Here is a 21428-nt window from a genome sequence, read left to right on the forward strand (position 1 = left end):
TGATGGTTTATAACATTATAGCCTATCGTATAAATATGACAATAATAAACTGCATTTATATAGCGCATTGTGAATGTAAAATAATGAAATATGAAGGCCCTGGATTTCCAAGAAATGAATAGGCTTAAAATACTACACAAAGGCCTATACATGATAATATAGGCCTATTAAAAAATATCATAATAATAATAATACTGAAAGGACATTCACTGTTAGAGATCAGGTTGATGACTTTATATCTGGCATTGTTAGTTAGAGAGCCTTCCCCTATTCACACGCTTCATAAATATATTGTGCCTCTGGTGGAACTGTCTCTTTTGACAGACTGCTAAATTTCTAAATATTTTACAAACTTTGCTATGGCGACAATGTTGAAATTCTTGCGAGGAAATCTTGTTTTTGGAAGGAGTGTTGGCAAACGTTTCATGCATTCATCAGCGGTATGCATGCAGGATATGGGGATTCCGTACAGGTAAGTCAGTTTAAGGGGGTACTACACCCCTGTCCAATTTTGTGCATAGTTTTGCATTTTTCTCAAAAATTTTAACGCATTGGTGACAAGTAAAATATGTATATTATAGGGGCAAGGACTACAACTACTGCACTGAAAATTCAGCAACTCAAGGCAAGTAGTTATTGATTTATTGATCAAATACTGGTTTTCCCTCATTTTTGACTGTAACTCCACAACTGTTGTCTGTGCTGAAATAAAATTTCCAGTGCTGTAGTTGTAGTCCTTGCCCCTATAATATACATATCTTACTTGTCACCAATGCGCTATAATATTTGAGAAAAATGCAAAAATAGGCCCCAAATTGGGCAGGGGTGTAGTACCCCCTTAATGCTCTGTGAGTGCGAGCCAAAAGTACTAATTCTGAGATATCGAGGGTTGACAAACAGAAAGCCTTAACTCAAAAAGTGCCTTTTTGAGAAAAATGAGTTAAATAATATTTTACATTGAAATGTGACCAAGTATTATTGTGCTATAGATGCAATAGGAAGTTGATTGAGTTAAGGCTTTATGATTTTAAGAATCTGTGGGTATTACAGATTATTTTGGTACCAAAATCTCAAAAAAATTTGGCCAAAAATGAGTTAAGGCCTTCTGTTTGTTAACCCTCGATATTTACTCTTTCTCAAAATATCTCGAGCTATCTTAAGAATAATTGAACCAATACCAGGCTTGACTCATTTTAATGCATTTGTCATGCTTTTCAATATGGTCTTAAAAATTAAACATTCTGAAATTTTTGAATTGAAAAAAAAAATTGAAACTTGTTCGCAGTCGAAGCGCAATCGCGGCCGTATAGGGGCCTACATAAAGGTGCAGTATTGGTCTTTTTTTAAATATCGTCACAAAATATCGGCGATATTATCGTTTTAAGGGAAGGGGTATGAACGTTTGGACAGTATTTATTGTGGGACATTAGAGCACATCAGACATATCGAATTGCATTCTGAATACGAAGAATGTCCTCCTGATATCAAATAATTTTGATTTTTTGAAATTCGCAATGTAATACACATTTTATGGCAAATCATTAAAAATTGATATTTTTGATATTTAACAGTACTCGAAGTAAACTTTATAAATCTGATGATTTATACTTAAAGTGTATGTAGGTGGGATGAAAAGCCGACGATTGAAAATTTTGACCTTTCGTATTGAAGATATGGATTTTTTCCCCAAAACACCAAAAAAAATGAGGTCTTTTGGGGAAAAAATCCATATCTTCAATATAAAAGGTCAAAATTTTCAATTGATCGTCAGCTTTTCCTCCCAGCTACATACACTTTATATATCATTAGATTTGTAAAATTTACTTCGATGACTATTATATATCAAAAATTTGAAAAATATCAAATTTTAGTAATTTGTCATAAAATTTGTATTATATCGTGAATTTCAAAAATGAAAATTATTTGATATCAGAAAGACATGCTTCGTATTCAGAATGCAATTCGATACGTCTGAGGTGCTCTCATGTCCCACAAAAAATACTGTCGAAACGCCATAAACGCTCATTCTAGATCCCTTAAGGGTTGGGGTATGAACGTTTGGACAGTATTTATTTTGGGACATTAGAGCACATCAGACATATCGAATTGCATTCTGAATACGAAGAATGTCATTCTGATATCAAATAATTTTGATTTTTGAAATTCGCAATTTAATACACATTTTATGGCAAATCATTAAAATTGATATTTTTGATATTTAACAGTACTTGAAGTAAACTTTATAAATCTGATGATTTATACTTAAAGTGTATGTAGGTGGGATAAAAAGCCGACGATCAATTCAAAATTTTGACCTTTCGTATTGAAGATATGGATTTTTTTTCCCAAAACACCAAACAAAAATAAGGTCTTTTGGGAAAAATCCATATCTTCAATATGAAAGGTCAAAATTTTCAATTGACCGTCGGCTTTTCCTCCCTGCTACATACACTTTAAGAATATATCATTAGATTTATATAATTTACTTCGAGGACTGTTATATATCAAAAATGTGAAAAATATCAAATTTTTATAATTTGTCATAAAATTTGTATTATATTGTGATTTTGAAAAATGAAAATTATTTGATATCAGAAAGACATGCTTCGTATTCAGAGTCTGAGGTGCTCTCATGTTCCATAAAAAATACTGTCGAAACGCAATAAACGCTCATTTTGGATCCCTTAAGGTTAACAACTATTTTAGAATGTTGGAATTTGGTTGCTTTACATTATCTTGCGAAAGATAAGGGAACAACCCAAAAGTTCGATGAAGCCCTATAAACGAAAGTCCTTTCGTTAGAAGGCTAACCCCCTCCCCCCCTCCCTTCTAACGTAAGTTTTCAAATATCGAAAATTCCAACCCGGATTCATAGGGTACAGAACCGTCGCTATGATGGATGGGGATGTGGAGGAGTACAACAATGCAATGATATTGATCACGTTTATGGAAAGACCAATATTATATTTTATTTTAAAATATTTTTCTTCATACCTTTTTATGGGCACGAAAAAATTATGACTTGCTGGATTTTCAAATAAAAAAGAATCAAGGTGCGGTACAGCTGATTAAAAATTAACTTACAAATTGCAGGTTGCGAGTACTGCACTCTTTATTGATTTGAAATTATTTCGAAGCAACCACTGTAAAATGTCAATATCGTACTTCAGAAAATACTAAAATTTATATATTAAATCCTTAAAAAAGATCAACTTTGACCGATGTTTTAACTACTTTTTTACAAACGTAATCGGACTTTTTGACCCCTTTCCTCCTTAACGAAAGGACTTTCGTTTATAGGGCTTCGTCGAATTTTTGGGTTGTTCCCTTAAGGGCTGGGGTATGAACGTTTGGACAGTATTTATTGTAGGACATTAGAGCACATCAGACATATCGAATTGCATTCTGAATACGAAGAATGTCATTCTGATATCAAATAATTTTGATTTTTGAAATTCGCAATTTAATACACATTTTATGGCAAATCATTAAAATTGATATTTTGATATTTAACAGTACTTGAAGTAAACTTTATAAATCTGATGATTTATACTTAAAGTGTATGTAGGTGGGATGAAAAGCCGACGATCAATTGAAATTTTGACCTTTCATATTGAAGATATGGATTTTTTTTCCCAAAACACCGAAACAAATTAGGTCTTTTTGGGAAAAATATCCATATCTTCAATATGAAAGGTCAAAATTTTCAATTGACCGTCGGCTTTTCCTCCCTGCTACATACACTTTAAGAATATGTCATTAGATTTATATAATTTACTTCGAGGACTGTTATATATCAAAAATTTGAACAATATCAAATTTTTATAATTTGTCGTAAAATTTGTATTATATTGTGATTTTCAAAAATGAAAATTATTTGATATCAGAAAGACATGCTTCGTATTCAGAATGCAATTCGATAGGTCTGAGGTGCTCTCATGTCCCACAAAAATACTGTCGAAACGCAATAAACGCTCATTTTAGATCCCTTAAGGATGAAACTTTTCAGCCATGAAGGTTTTATGTTTCCCGGTAATGATTACTTCAAATGCTGACATGGGAGTCAATAATTAGGATAATCAGCTTAATTTCATCTTCTGTGATTGAATGTAGGAATTCCTTGAATCTGGGAGATTATCTCACCTAACAATGACAGATATAAAATCATCGATCTGTTCGCTTTCTTAATTATGTTAAAGTCGTCTTTCATGTAGCATTATATATTTTAATATATAATTGTAAAATTTTAAAAATCCTAAAAAAGATCAACTTTGACCGATGTTTTAACTACTTTTTTACAAACGTAATCGGACTTTTTGACCCCCTCCCTCCCTAACGAAAGGACTTTCGTTTATAGGGCTTCATCGAACTTTTGGGTTGTTCCTTAAATATCACAGATATACTTTTGGGTCCTATGGTTCTTGAGTTATGTTGTAAAGAGGGCTATAAACGTGCTCTACAATACACTTCATTGAAAGGTTTTGCATGATAAAACCTAATATAATATGAGGAATGGACTCCTATTCATCACCTGCCTAAACCAGGTGGATGTCAGTTCATAAGAGCAATGTCGGTGATTATAGATCACAATTTTTCAATCGATGGGGAGAGATGAGGTCCCACCAGGTCCGACCGAGTCTCCTACACAGGTTACGCACCCTGTGGAGGGGCGGAACCAAACTGGCTGATGTGGAGACTAAGCCAGTTTGCGTCGGTCTGATACTCGTCTATCCTCGTCTTTGACCATGCGCAGATCTGGCTGGTCAGAAAGATATTTAATATCCCGAATTTATAATATGCCTACCAGTTCCACCGTATAACTGATTTGCTAGAGAATATTTGTTCCCATGTTTAATAAATTCGTATTAATCGTATGATAAATGTGGCCAAATGTATTGTGTACATAGTGTGTGGATCCACTCTTCTACGGACTTGGCTACTAAGCATGTCGGGAAGGATATGGCGGTATGCTGACCTGGGTCAATATGTTCTGGGCAGATGAGGTCCCACCAATTGCCTACGACCTTGTGTGCGATCATGTGTGACAGGCAATTCCCGATAATAATAGAGATTCCCTGCCTAAACCTTTAACTTAATCCCTAAACTGAACAATAGCCCTTGATTTAATAATCACTAATCCCAGAACGAAATACGGCACTAAAGTTTATATAGGATTTAAAAAAATGTTATCCTGTTTTGTCAAATGAAACATAGCTATGCTTTTTAGTTCTAACTGGCAATGAAAGTTAACTTTTAATATTTGGTCAAGTTTTGGAAATAAAGGCCAAAATATGCGTCCTTATGATGTTTTTCGTATGCTGTAAACAATCCAGCCCAAAAACAGCTTTTGGAAAACACATTTTCGATTCTCTTTTATAATCGATTATTGTTATGATTGGTCATGGACGTTCTTATTTAGTACGTCCATGGATAGGCCAATCAAATGTAGGAAAATCAAGGCAGGGCACCGACACTACCTCATTTGCATAGCAAAATGACCCGTCTCCTCCGCAGCCAATTTGGTTCCGCTCCATCGAAATTAAGCTGATCACGGAGGAGACTACCCTCCTTTGTGTTTGTTCATTTGTGTATGGAGAGCCCTTCTTGGAGTCCGTAATAACTTAGGGTACGCTCTCAGCTAGAGTCCGACCCTGCATTGTACTAGAAATACCTTTTCTGTTAAATCGCTATAGAGCCAACCGGGAACACGTATTCGTTTTGAAAATATAGCATTAAAATTAGTATCACCCTTGTGGCCCCCGTGCAGTAGAAAATCTTAATTCTTTCATTAAAAAGAAATGAAAATTAAAAAAAACCACGGATCTACCTGTGCACCTACATGACCTATAAAATGAGCACAGCAATTTGTCTCAAATATGAATGAATTTTAAGAAACATATAACGGATGATGAACATTGACCCCGACATTGACCTGACGTCATGATAGTAGGATCTATTAGTCGTTTTATATACAATGTAGGCCTATATACCGTATTGTCATAATACCAATATTTGTCATAATATATAATTATAATGCGTACTATTTAGCAACATAAATGTGCAGTTCATATGCACAAACGAATACTGATCTTTATGATATTCAGGTTTGTGTACATCACATAACATGTCACATAGGAGGTCATACGTGTTGACCTTCATCTATTGTATTTGTTCATCTGTGTATGGAGAGGATTAACGCCATTAAACGCCATTAAAACTCCATCAATCGATAGTGCGGACACTGTTCATTTGCAAACCACCAAAATTCGTGATCTTTTAGCGTTGGAAAAGAAACCACGTGAATAGAGTGCCCTCTCAAGAATATCTACCACGGAATAGGCCTGGAAGCGGCGCTAGAAATTAGCATGAAGCCGCATTCATATGTAAATAGCGTATTGTTATTTAAATTTGCGCCCAGACGTATTGAGGGCGACAGGCATGTTATCCAGACAGAGAATGTCTTGATGCGCCGGCATGTCAAATTGCTGAGTGAATGTGTATAAATCCCCTTTCTGTATAGGTAATAAGCTAGTTTACTTCGTGTTCCAGTTTGTTATAACAAAAAAATAAGTATTATTTTAAATATAGTAAGTGTATAAACTTTGAAATTGACGTGAATTTGAAGTGCAGAGCTCCAAATCTAGCTAAATCGTGTAGTGTGAAATTATGCTGTGTGACCCCCTCTGCGTGGTAGAATTATATTCATAAAACATTAAATTTAACATGTAATATGGGCAGCCAACCACGATTTATCAGCATTTAAAAGATATATTAATTAACAAAGATAAATAATCAATAGTACAAATGACAATTTAACTAGCAAACAAGTCTGAAATCTTAAAATGTTGCCACGTGATTTCCCGAACACATGATATGTCACCATGTGACCATTATTCAGATTTACCGAAGTATTTGGAGTATGGTGCACGGCTTGCAGGCAACTGTGTATTTCTTTACCTCCGTATAAAATCCATAATTCATGCTGGGAGCCAAGTAACATTCTGTCTGCCTAGTGCAGTTTGGATATTTTATTTTACTTGAGAGCATATAGAAATACATAAAGACGAATAAGGCGCCATGATGGAAAGCTATGGAAGGTCAGGTCGGGTATCAAAGGTTATTTTAACTTCAAATACTACTTGTGTTTCACACCTTGCCTCTGTCACGTTTTTCCTTCATATTATTGATCTCAAGTCCTAATGTTGACTTTGTTATTGCAAAATGTCATTTCATATCAAATTAGTAGACTTTCTTTGAAAAAAACATATGTGTACATCCATATCAAAACGATGCACTTGTCGGCTGCTACATGTGTCTCATTTCACATAATGGCTAGGAATAAATGCCAGACTCATCTCCGAAGTGGAGGTCACTTCAAATCATCCCAAGTCACATGGTTTAGGAATACAGAGAACATTCCTTATACAATTTGACTTGGGGATGATATGAAGTGACCTACACTTGATGTGAGTCTGGTATTTATTCCTAGTTATTATGTGAAATGAGACACATGTAGCAGCCGACAAGTGCATCGTTTTGATATGGACGTACACATATCACTGGTGCCTGATGGGAATATCCGTCCGCCATTTCATTAAACTGGATCGTTTTCGCCAGGTTTGTGCCCAGATGTATTGGGGGCGCGCTATACTCTCATTGAACAGACAAAGTTCGCAAAACTAACAACGTTGTTATTTGCCAATATCAATTAACATGATCCAAGGGGTCGAACATGAATTATTCATAACGGATCGATAACTGGCCTCACTTTCTAGTTAGTAAACCAGCAGAATTTTTCATAAGTTTTGCGTTGCTAATAGAACAACCGTGAATTTAGTGTCACCCCCTTGTATCTACTCTCTGCACACTATGTTGTGTGTATTTAACCAGAGAAGATATGATTTAATCAGTTGAGCTGTTTTCAATGAGTGTTATCTTGGTTTAATAGCTTTTAATGGGGTTTAAGTCCTGCAAAGGTCGAGTTGAATTCTACTGTAGACATGACTGCATCATGTAATAACGTGTCATACGAGGTAATTCGTGATATTTTAGCGTTGGAAAAGAAACCACGTGAATAGAGTGCCCTCTCAAGAATATCTACGCTTCCATGCTCTGATCAAGGCTTAACCATTTAATCACCATTCAATCATTCAGTAAAGCAAATATCAAAAGTCCCCAAAAGTCCACGTAGTGGACATAGACAGTGCCTAATTTGCATAAATCCAAAATGGTCGCTTATGCAGGGGTGAAATTTCATCTTTTGTACGGTTACATTAATGACTTTCTCCACCCCGCGGGGATAGATTGAGGGTATCTTAATACCCACTAATGTGACGTATAGACCCAAACACACATCACACAGACAAACCCATCTCAATATGTAACTTGACCTTGAACGTGGTGACGAAAAATGGCTTAAAAATCTAAAATTTGGCCTCCATTTTATTCCTTCTCCTCACGATGTGGGTGATGCGGATATTATTTTGTAATGAGTGAATTTTGTCTGCAGCAGTAGAGAACAAGTGATGTAATGAAAGATCAAGCAGAATGATATTGATATATCCTATGTTTTGATAATAACACAGCGATGTGTTTAAAATTGACTTCATTTATACGCGATGTTCACACGCAGATCCGAGATTGTCCATTGAAATGTGTGTGATACTTTTCGTATAAAAAATGACATTGCGTTTTCACATTTTGGATACCTACGTCATATAAAACGCCGCGTGACGTGTTACGTGGAAATAACCTGATTTTACGAAATGTCGAAATGCATGCAATTAACGCGCCTAATTTTCAGCACGAAAAAGTCTCATTTTGAAAGTAAAATCATGCTATCTACCAATTACTGTTTTGGGGCAGCTATGAAATTTGGGGAGCATAAAAATAAAAGTTTAAGCAGCATTGGTTTTAAGTCAAAATCAAAAGCATGGTGTATTGAATTAGGCCGAGACACGGTAACCTGCGGGTTCAATATATATATCACGATGCCCTCCATCGACCAGATCAGATAAGCTCAGATCATACTGCAGTTACTGTCCGTTTTCCTATACACAATACACAGTGCTCTCACCATTGACGCGCGACCTTTACAAATAGTGTATGTTAGAAGTATATTGCGTTTGCCTAGTTAACATCACTGTGTGAAAAATAACCGGCCAATATTTAAACTATTCTCCAAACTTCTAGCAAATATATTTCTCTAACATGACCTAAAATTACAGCTAGGTTAGAAGTTCAGAAATAGTCGCACTTTCGTAGAATATGAGTGAGGGCAAAGCATAGCTAGCTCATAGCTAGCCAACTCCCCGTGTTAATTGAATGGAGATTTGACCGAAAATATTGAGCTATAATTGGTAACGGACCGCTCCGTTCTGAAGGATACCACAAAAAAACGGTACAAGCTACATTTAAACTATTCTATGAAATTCTAGAAAATATAGTTTTGTAACATGTCCTAAATTTTTAGCTAATTTAGGTGTTTGGAAATAGTCGCACTTTTGTGTTTTAGGAAGGATATGTAAACGACAGATAACACCAAAAATATGAAGAAATTATTTCCAAACCGTGTTAAGTCAACAATCATTATGTTGCTCATTTTCAAGAATGCTGGTTAACAAAAAGCAGGCCATTGTCTCATTTCGTGAACAAAGGTCCATATACCATTGTTTCCTTGCGTTTCCTTAATAATCAGTTACCCAACTGAAGCTGTATTATAGCACCTCATAGCGATACCGCACATATAAAACAGACACATGTGCACAACCAGAGAAGATCCGATTTAATCAGTTGAGCTGTTTCAATGAGTGTTATCTTGGTTTAATAGCTTTTAATGGGGTTTAAGTCCTGCAAAGGTCGAGATGAATTCTACTGTAGACATGACTGCACCATGTATTAGTCTTTGTTCAGCCGCCTTGTTTTCCTTCGTGACGAATGAGCATAATCCAGTTTGGAAAACCGAGACTAGCAATATTTAACACCGTTTTCAACGTCGTATGAACGCATGGCCCAACGTATGTAACATCGCAATCTGTCTAATAGAATAGAGAGATTGCGATGTTCCATACGCAGCACGTGGACCGTACGTTATAATGTACGTTAATACAGTGTTAAAATATTGCTAGTCTCGGTTCCAAACTGGATTTTGCTCTATCATCACGAAGGAGAACAATGTCGGCTGGAACAAAGACTATCAATATCTGATCTAGGTCGATAGCTGGCTACCGAGTCTCTGCCTAATTCAAACAGCACGCTTTTGATTTTGATTATAATTTTGACTTAACATGCTGCTTAAAACTTAATTGTATTTTTGTACTCTCCAAATATTATAGTTGCCCAAAAACATATATTTTGGTTGATTAAGGATCACTACATCCATATATCATGACTTTACTTTCAAAATGAGACTTTTTAATCCTGAAAATTAAGCAAGTTGCATGACCTTCGACATGTCGTAAAATCAGCTTATTTCTGCGTAACACCTGCGTTTTATACGACGTTGGGGTCCAAAATGTGAAATCGCAATGTCATTATTATACGCAAAGTATCACACACATTTACAATGGGCAATCTCTGCGTATGCCTGCTGTCCCATTTGTTGGATGACCATTTTCTTCTAATTTTAATAACCGTACATTAGCACTTCGTTAACAATCTGAAACAAGTAATAGTCACCCTATAATTGAAGACCGAATTAAAAAGATAAGTTTGCGTATGACGTTCTGTCGAACCAGACCAAAAATGACGTACTGAGCAGGTCAGCAACCAATCAGGTCGCGCTTTCGCCCTGACGTCAGACGCAAACTAGTCTTTTTAATTCGGTCTTCAATTATAAACAAAGAGAAACTTAAAAAATCTCGCGCACGCCGTAATAATTACTCTGTTCAACCATGTCGTTTCTTTTGTGCTTTTTTCCATAGAGGCGATTATAGTCAACAGGCAGCCGATGCCAGACGTCAATGGGTTGAAAGTGTTACCAAAACTTCTCTTAGTAGCCTAGATGGTTGGTGGGAACCAAACGACCCATTTGACGAAGAGCATCTTATTGCTAACATAGAAAACTCCATCGGTGTTATTCGCATACCTGTTGGTGTCGTTGGTCCGATTGACATTCATGGGAAGTACGCTAGTGGTACATTTTTTGTTCCAGCGTCTACGACAGAAGGTACTCTTCTTGCTTCTGCAACAAGAGGAGCCGCTCTTTTGAATAAAGCCGGTGGAGTTAAAGCACATGCGTATCGACAGCGGATCACTAGAGCTCCAACGTTATATTGCAACAGTGCAGAAGATGCAGAACGAGTTGGAGGATGGATTCAGAGCTCTTTACCAATCCTTCACGAAGTCGTGGCATCGGTATCTAAGAGAGCTCAGTTAAAATCTGTGGATTTCTTCATCGAAGAAGAGGTATGGCTATTGTACATTAATTTGTTTGTATGGTCGATTTTTAACAAGTTAAAGTAACAATAATTGTGAAGTTACGTTAATTTTCACTAATCTTTATTACAAATATTGAAGCGACTTTTCAAAAGTTTACAAAGCGCACAAACAAACAGCAGGCAAAACATTTGCCATAAAATCATTTGAAAAAAAAGAGAAATTAAGGAAAAAAGATGTGTTTTAAATGGTTCTTAAATTATATGATGGAATTAAAGTTCTTTAAATGATTTGGTGAAAAGTTCCAGCTAAGGAGGATGCTCTATTACCTACCTGTTTATAGACCACTTAACATCATTGTTTATCAACAAAGCCGAGGGACTGGTCTATCGATATGCTTAAACGAACCGCTACACTGTTCAATTGCTTTCTTGTACTACAATGTATGAAATGTGGTGGGCGATTTCAAATACACGTGCCCTGATCAAACTACGGCGCGTACGCACACTACGGGGCAAAGAACAATGGAAATTGCCATAATTCGCGCGCATCGGGCAATGACATCACATGTCAAATGGTCTATAGGAACAAAGACTGTCTTGTTTTGAGAACAAAAATCTTAGACTGCTTTGCTTTCCCTTTTTGATAAACAATTCACACCAGTTGTGCCATTCCATAAAATATAACATCCCCAGTGACCGCTCTGCCCAGTTCATAGTTCATTGTATTCTCTAAAGGCGGAAGTTCTGAACTTTCAATCATTGTGAGATAAGTTGATATGAATTTCCAAAAGGCGCTATGAAGTAGACTAGTGTAATCTGAGACAGAACTAAAAAGACTAGTTTGCATCTGATGTTAATGTAAATCAAACTCCTCACGACCCTTGATTGATTAGTAGCACGTAAAAGGAAGGACGATTCGTCTGGTGCCTTCATCGGAGAAAAGGAATCGCAGAAAATAGCAAAAATGACGGTACTTTTACAAGGGAAAAAGCAACTTTTGTAGGCATTGTTGACATGGTGGCTTCAGAAAAGAGTCCTATTATAAAGATTTAACCTTTGAGACGGTTTGTAGGTTTTAAGGTGCAAAATTAACCACAACGCTGTTTTACATGTACCTCCAGGTTCAAAAACTCAACCATAACGACAATTCTGAGTTAAATCAACAGGTGACGACAGACGCAAACTGGTCTTTCTTTAATTCTGCCTTCTAGGTATTTACATCTTTCTTTGTAGTTTGCAAACGGATCGTGACTGCGAGTTATACAGGTTGCATGCGCGTATTTGGGGAGGGGGGCTTTGGGGGCGCCAGCCCCCCCGGGGTCAAAGCAGGGGGCGGCAAAATCGAAGGGGCAGCGGGAAGAAGAAGGGGCGGCAAAAAGAGGGGCGGCGGAAGAAGAAGGGGCGGCAAAAAGAATTAGTAAAGAATAAAGGGCGGAAAATGTGAAAAAATTGTACTATACATTGTACTATACATCAAAATGTGTTGCTTTTGGGGCGGTAGCGCCTATAATTCCTTCCATAGATTCAAATATCAATCGATGATCTGTATTCGGAGTACTGATCACTGCGCATTATCAGTGCATGAGGCGTCTATGGTCATTGACACATTGTTTGAATCCGTTGAACAGTCTATAATATCGAATTGATTAATTCGAATTAAACAATTCATCGAGTGGCCATGGGCAGCGCCATAAGACATGTTACAAGACTACCAGGTGACAGGTGGTGGAGCATACACACACAAATGAATAGGCACTTTTTTGACAATTTTCATGAAAGTTACTCAAAACTTACCTAGCAAGTTTATTATACAGCAGGGGTCTCTGCCCGTTCAATATGTTATGACAGACTTAATTTTAAAAATATTTACCGACGAAAAAAAATCTATCGAGACGGAAAGTCTTGTTATGCTCTTACAAACTTTGAAAAAAATCAAACATTTTGGTGAAAAAATTGGCTATGCTTACTGTTGCCCCATTTCAAAAGTACAGGAAGACCACCACAGTCATGACAGTGTGGAGGTCACCTTTCCAGACATCCTGTCTAGCAGCAGTAATGGATGCCACCAGTGCTAAAGTCAATGAATTGTTTAAAACGAATTAAGGGCTGGGGTATGAACGTTTGGACAGTATTTATTTTGGGACATTAGAGCACATCAGACATATCGAATTGCATTCTGAATACGAAGAATGTCATTCTGATATCAAACAATTTTGATTTTTTGAAATTCGCAATTTAATACACATTTTATGGCAAATCATTAAAAATTGATATTTTTGATATTTAACAGTATACTTGAAGTAAACTTTATAAATCTGATGATTTATACTTAAAGTGTATGTAGGTGGGATGAAAAGCCGACGATCAATTGAAAATTTTGACCTTTCGTATTGAAGATATGGATTTTTTTCCCAAAACACCCAAAAAATTAGGTCTTTTGGGGAAAAAAATCCATATCTTCAATATGAAAGGTCAAAATTTTCAATTGACCGTCGGCTTTTCCTCCCTGCTTCATACACTTTAAGAATATATCATTAGATTTATATAATTTACTTCGAGGACTGTTATATATCAAAAATTTGAAAAATATCCAATTTTTATAATTTGTCATCAAATTTGTATTATATTGTGACTTTTAAAAATGAAAATTATTTGATATCAGAAAGACATGCTTCGTATTCAGAATGCAATTCGATAGGTCTGAGGTGCTCTCATGTCCCACAAAAAATACTGTCGAAACGCAATAAACGCTCATTTTGGATCCCTTAATCAATTCGATATTATAGATTGCTGAACGGGCTGAAAATGAGGTAGTTTCGTAAAATTCTTTTATTAAAAATAAATGGATTGGTCAATTGTCAAAATTCAAAAAGTATAATATTATGATAGCTGATCTGCATCTGTTATTTAGTTATAGTTTGTTTGTGTGTTAAAATACCCAAAAAAAATCAATTTCCGACGATTCAGTTCTAGCAGGGACACCCTGTAAGATTCCGGATAACGAAAAATCCAGTAATTAACAAAAAACAAACCAATGCTTGTGGAATGCTCTCAGGTATTTTTAAATATTCAGAAAGGTCAATATGTGGGGCATGTAGATGTTGAATTGAAAATGCCCAGTCTTGCCATAGGAACTGTACGGGGTGGCACAGCATTGCCGACACAATCGCAATGTTTAGCGATGGTGGGTTGTCAAGGGGAACCAAATTCAAGCCGCAAATTGGCTGAGATTATCGCCAGTGTGTGTCTAGGGGCAGAGTTGTCTCTGTTGGCTTCGTTGGTTTCAAAACATCAAATATCAAGGGTTGAGAACAAGAAAGCCTTAGGGGCTGTTAGGCAAAAAAATGACTAAAATGAGCATATGTGTAATTTGAGTTTTGCTACTTATTAAATTTGGCAGAGTTTTAGCTTTAAAATATTTTTTACCCCATTAAAATCGGATGTTGCATTGCCAAGTTTCGGCTATTTGAACTTGAGTGAACAAGGTGTCGAGAAATATGGTAACATTCGTTCGTTTCCTATTCTTATCCATGCATTTGAATTTAAATGTATTTTATTGTTTTTCAAGGTGCGATATGTAAAAAAATTACTAACAAAAATATTTACCTGGTAATTACAATCATAATTTAACATTTATTTACTTTATTATTATTTATATATACTTTATTATTATTTTTGCTTCAACACATTTATATTCTAGTATATTTATACTATATAATAATAAATATTTTGTTATGTTATTTATTAATTACTGTTTTGTGGTGTGTGGGGGTGTGTGTATATGGAGGGCTGATAGTTTGGGTGTGAGTGTATGTAAGGTGTGTGTGGAGAATGTAGGGGTGTGTGAGCTGTGTGACAGAGATTTTGCCTCAACAAGTGCAATTAATTTCTTTGAATAATTTATGGTGTTTTCATGTATATTTTATATGGTTTTTTTATGTCTTTTAATGTAAACATTGCAAATGTAATATTTCATGTAATTTGGCCCACGGGCCACGAATTTGAAATAAATTTAATCTGAATCTGAATCTGAATCTGAATTCCTCACCTGGCTATTATTAGTCATTTTTAAAATGCGTTTATTTCAAAATGGTAATTTTATCAGTAATTCAAGTTTTTTTCAGCCATTATAAGTCCAAATGACTTGAAACTTTGCAGAAAGGTGTATTTTAAATATAGATCTAGAGAAGTACAGAGCCCCCTTTTAACAAAACCCCTCCAAATGTGAAATATGGTGATTTTTTTCCCAAAAATGGCCAAATTTTGAACTTTTCGCATGAACACAATCTTAAAACTTGAATAACTAAGTGTATAAAAATCCAATATGGCCGCCGTTACTATGGCAACGGTGGATGCGGCGAAGAAAAAAATAGATTTTTGAGTTGAGAATTGTTATAGATATACACACCAGTGATGATTGTTTATCCAAAAAGTCCAAAATAGCCAAAAATGCCTTCTTGGCTACAATGAAAAGCTTTATGGTTCTCAACCCCCGATATATTTTTAGTATAGGCCCATGTAGTCATTTTGCCAGCAAAATTAAGTCTATATGGCCGCCGTTACCATGGCAACGGTGGATGCGGCGAAGAAAAAAATAGATTTTTGAGTTGAGAATTGTTATAGGTATACACACCAGTGATGATTGTTTATCCAAAAAGTCCAAAATAGCCAAAAATGCCTTCTTGGCTACAATGAAAAGCTTTATGGTTCTCAACCCCCGATATATTTTTAGTATAGGCCCATGTAGTCATTTTGACAGCAAAATTAAGTCTATATGGCCGCCGTTACCATGGCAACGGTGGATGCGGCGAAGAAAAAAATAGATTTTTGAGTTGAGAATTGTTATAGGTATACACACCAGTGATGATTGTTTATCCAAAAAGTCCAAAATAGCCAAAAATGCCTTCTTGGCTACAATGAAAAGCTTTATGGTTCTCAACCCCCGATATATTTTTAGTACAGGCCCATGTAGTCATTTTGCCAGCAAAATTAAGTCTATATGGCCGCCGTTACCATGGCAACGGTGGATGCGGCGAAGAAAAAAATAGATTTTTGAGTTGAGAATTGTTATAGGTATACACACCAGTGATGATTGTTTATCCAAAAAGTCCAAAATAGCCAAAAATGCCTTCTTGGCTACAATGAAAAGCTTTATGGTTCTCAACCCCCGATATAGTTTTAGTATAGGCCCATGCAGTCATTTTGCCAGCAAAATTAAGTCTATATGGCCGCCGTTACCATGGCAACGGTGGATGCGGCGAAGAAAAAAATAGATTTTTGAGTTGAGAATTGTTATAGGTATACACACCAGTGATGATTGTTTATCCAAAAAGTCCAAAATAGCCAAAAATGCCTTCTTGGCTACAATGAAAAGCTTTATGGTTCTCAACCCCCGATATATTTTTAGTATAGGCCCATGCAGTCATTTTGCCAGCAAAATTAAGTCTATATGGCCGCCGTTACCATGGCAACGGTGGATGCGGCGAAGAAAAAAATAGATTTTTGAGTTGAGAATTGTTATAGGTATACACACCAGTGATGATTGTTTATCCAAAAGTCCAAAATAGCCAAAAATGCCTTCTTGGCTACAATGAAAAGCTTTATGGTTCTCAACCCCCGATATAGTTTTAGTATAGGCCCATGCAGTCATTTTGCCAGCAAAATTAAGTCTATATGGCCGCCGTTACCATGGCAACGGTGGATGCGGCGAAGAAAAAAAAATAGATTTTTGAGTTGAGAATTGTTATAGGTATACACACCAGTGATGATTGTTTATCCAAAAAGTCCAAAATAGCCAAAAATGCCTTCTTGGCTACAATGAAAAGCTTTACCAAAACAGTAAAATGCCCTTGATTTTGATAAATCCAAGACTCCTTAATTGCTCATTCCTAACATTTCTGGGTATTATTTTTCAAGCGATTTTCAACCAGACCCTTGATTTTGATGAAAGATCCCCTTTTACCGCTACGGTTTGGGAGCTGACGGCATGCAGTACGCCTTCAGTTCCTAAAAGACCCACCTCCTCAAAATTACGAGGGAGCATACACACCAAAAACAAATTATGGTGTGCCCCCAGGTAATTTCCCAAAGAATAGGACGTGTGTAAATGTCAATTTGTTTGGAGTATATTTGTTTCGCCTTTTAGGCCTCTTTACGTATTAAAGTGATTGATCATGATTGTGGTGTAGCGCCACCTTGTGTTTAGAATCAGACAGGAAACAGAAAAATGGCAGCGAACCTGTGGTGTTTATCATACTTAATCAACCATCGTAATATCATCGTAAAATCCTGAGACGTATATTCGTCTCAGGTAAAATCATCGTTTAACTCAATCAAGTTTAACTACTATATTCTGAGTCCTTGTGTGATAATTGTTGCGTTTTGGGGTCGTTATGGTCTCTGCCCGTTCAATATGTTATGACAGACTTAATTTAAAAAATATTTACCGACGAAAAAAATCTATCGACGGGAAGTCTTGTTATGCTCTTACAAACTTTGAAAAAATCAAACATTTTGGTGAACAAAATTGGCTATGCTTACTGTTGCCCCATTTCAAAAGTACAGGAAGACCACCACAGTCATGACAGTGTGGAGGTCACCTTTCCAGATATCCTGTCTAGAAGTAGTAATGGATGCCACCAGTGCTAAAGTCAATGAATTGTTTAAAACGAATTAATCAATTCGATATTATAGATAACGGGCTGAAAATGAGGTAGTTTCGTAAAATTCTTTTATTTAAAAAAAAAAACGGATTGGTCAATTGTCAAAATTCAAAAAGTATAATATTATGATAGCTGATCTGCATCTCTTATTTATTTATAGTTTGTTTTTGTGTTAAAATACCCAAAAAAAATCAATTTCCGACGATTCAGTTCTAGCAGGGACACCCTGTAAGATTCCGGATAACGAAAAATCCAGTAATTAACAAAAAACAAACCAAAAAACCAAAACACAAAAAAGGCAACAAGAAACGAAAAGCCCACATCAATGATAATTATTATTATACTGTTCTAAGAATTAATATTTGAACCTTTTGCTCGTAAAAATAGACACTAGGATCCACAACATGCTCATCTATCAGGGGCATAGTCAGGGGCGTAGCAAGAGCATCAGGGGCCCATGGACAAGGAGCAGTACGGGCCCTTTTAACCAGGGCAGGATTTAGCCTACCTTATATTTATTGGAGGCCCCGAACTCACGTGCCAAGGAAGGTATGTGCACTCAAGTCAGGGGCCAAGTTTTGGTTTAACTAAATGGGGGACCAAGGGAAGGGGGACTAACATATTTTGTTCAATTCACTTTCAGACTATTTTGGCCCCAGATCAACATAAATTTTGGTATTTGAATGCGCGTGAAGCGCGGAAAATTTTACAATTTTGCCATATTTTGACCAAAAAACATGCTGTTATTGGGGTTAAAAGAAAGATGCATAGGGCAATTTTGGGCCCCCAAAATTTGGGGGCCCAAAATTGCCCCTGACCCGGGCCCATCTGGTATGGTTTAAAAATCCAGCCCTGCTCTCCATTATCAGCCCTTATTTAATTTTCGCTTTTGTGCTCGGGGCCCCTGAACCCTCGGGGCCCATGGACTTCGTCCACCCTGTCCCCCCCGCTTGCTACGCGCCTGGGCACAGTTGTTTAACCCCAATACATTTGTACATTCATTGAATGACCTTTGAAAATTTGGGTACTAAAACTCATACTCTGCAACTTGAGGTCAAATGTTGCACTATGATTGTTTATTGAGGTTATTGAACTATGTCATTGGGATAAATCCATTGTGATCCATAGTGAGACTTATCTTGCCTTTCCTCATATTTCACAGAAGCTGAATTTGGTTTTCGCCTACGACTCAGCAGAGGCGGCAGGACAAGACATGTCTAGCACCTGCACCAAAGCTTGCTGTGATTGGATCGTAGACAACGTCAAGGAACTGGATACCAAGATCAATGGTGTCATGATAGAGAACGGTCTTTCTGGAGACAAGCACACGTCTACCATCAATGCTCTCTTTGGGCGTGGTGTTTCAGTTGTTGCCAGAGCCTCAATACCCAATAGCTTAATTGAATCGGTATTGAAACTCAAGGCTGAGAAGCTGATAGGTGGAATAGGTCGAGATCACCAACTCAAAGCCATGCCGTCTTCGGTTGTAATCGGTAATGTTCCCAATATGATAGCCGCCATGTTTGCCGCTTTTGGTCAAGACTTGGGCTCCGTTGTGGAATGCTCTCAGGTATTTTTAAATATTCAAAAAGGTCAATATGTGGGGTATGTAGATGTTGAATTGAAAATGCCCAGTCTTGCCATTGGAACTGTAGGAGGCGGTACAGCATTGCCGACACAATCGCAATGTTTAGCGATGGTTGGTTGTCAAGGGGAACCAAATTCAAGCCGCAAATTGGCTGAGATTATCGCCAGTGTGTGTCTAGGGGCAGAGTTGTCTCTGTTGGCATCAAACATCAAATATCGAGGGTTGAGAACAAGAAAGCCTTAGGGGGCTGTTAGGCCAAAAAAATGACTAAAATGAGCATATGTGTAATTTGAGTTTTGCTACTTATTAAATTCGGCAGAGTTTTAGCTTTAAAATATTTTTTACCCCATTAAAATCGGATGTTGCATTGCCAAGTTTCGGCTATTTGAACTTGAGTGAACAAGGTGTCGAGAAATGTGGTAACATTCGTTCTTTTCCTATTCTTATCCATGCATTTGAATTTAAATGTATTTTATTGTTTTTCAAGGTGCGATATGTAAAAAAATTACTAACAAAAATATTTACCTGGTAATTACAATCATAATTTAACATTTATTTACTTTATTATTATTTATATATACTTTATTATTATTTTTGCTTCAACACATTTATATTCTAGTATATTTATACTATATAATAATAAATATTTTGTTATGTTATTTATTAATTACTGTTTTATTAAATTAAATTCTTTAGTGCATCTGTGGTGTGTGGGGGTGTGTGTATATGGAGGGCTGATAGTTTGGGTGTGAGTGTATGTAAGGTGTGTGTGGAGAATGTAGGGGTGTGTGAGCTGTGTGACAGAGATTTTGCCTCAACAAGTGCAATTAATTTCTTTGAGTAATTTATGGTGTTTTCATGTATATTTTATATGTTTGTTTTGATGTCTTTTAATGTAAACATTGCAAATGTAATATTTCATGTAATTTGGCCCACGGGCCACGAATTTGAAATAAATTTAATCTGAATCTGAAACTGAATCTGAATTCCTCACCTGGCTATTATTAGTCATTTTTAAAATGCGTTTATTTCAAAATGGTAATTTTATCAGTAATTCAAGTTTTTTTCAGCCATTATAAGTCCAAATGACTTGAAACTTGGCAGAAAGGTGTATTTTAAGTATATAGATCTAGAGAAGTACAGAGCCCTTTTTTAACAAAACCCCTCCAAATGTGAAATATGGTGATTTTTTCCCAAAAATGGCCAAATTTTGAACTTTTCGCATGAACACAATCTTAAAACGTCTCAAAAACAAAAACGGAGCAAATTTTGTGAAAAAGGGGCTCTGTAATTCTCTTTATTATGCTTCAAACAGTTAAATATTGGTGGTTTCAGACTCATTGTTGTTTTAATTTTCCTTAAAAACTTGAATAACTAAGTGTATAAAAATCCAATATGGCCGCCGTTACCATGGCAACGGTGGATGCGGCGAAGAAAAAAGTAGATTTTTGAGTTGAGAATTGTTATAGGTATACACACCAGTGATGATTGTTTATCCAAAAAGTCCAAAATAGCCAAAAATGCCTTCTTGGCTACAATGAAAAGCTTTATGGTTCTCAACCCCCGATATATTTTTAGTATAGGCCCATGTAGTCATTTTGCCAGCAAAATTAAGTCTATATGGCCGCCGTTACCATGGCAACGGTGGATGCGGCGAAGAAAAAATATAGATTTTTGAGTTGAGACACCAGTGATGATTGTTTATCCAAAAAGTCCAAAATAGCCAAAAATGCCTTCTTGGCTACAATGAAAAGCTTTATGGTTCTCAACCCCCGATATATTTTTAGTATAGGCCCATGT

At 36.3% G+C, this 21428-nt stretch overlaps 1 protein-coding gene across 2 annotated transcripts; it reads left to right on the top strand.

Annotated features, from left to right (window-relative positions):
• The first annotated feature begins 223 nt into the window (after window positions 1–223).
• On the top strand, window positions 224–21277 carry LOC140157496 (3-hydroxy-3-methylglutaryl-coenzyme A reductase 2-like). 2 transcript variants are annotated; one of them, XM_072180700.1, is made up of 4 exons: window positions 224–472; window positions 10923–11406; window positions 18428–18589; window positions 19203–21277. In XM_072180700.1, exons 1-4 carry the CDS (start codon window positions 360–362, stop codon window positions 19869–19871), a joined length of 1428 nt encoding a protein of 475 aa, XP_072036801.1. In that variant the 5' UTR covers window positions 224–359; the 3' UTR covers window positions 19872–21277. The 2 variants fall into 2 exon arrangements, with proteins under 2 accessions (XP_072036801.1, XP_072036802.1); XM_072180701.1 differs by lacking the exon at window positions 18428–18589.
• Window positions 21278–21428: the final 151 nt, after the last annotated feature.

The sequence above is a fragment of the Amphiura filiformis genome, chromosome 7 (genome assembly GCF_039555335.1).
Source record: "Amphiura filiformis chromosome 7, Afil_fr2py, whole genome shotgun sequence".
Classification (NCBI taxonomy): Eukaryota; Metazoa; Echinodermata; class Ophiuroidea; order Amphilepidida; family Amphiuridae; genus Amphiura; species Amphiura filiformis.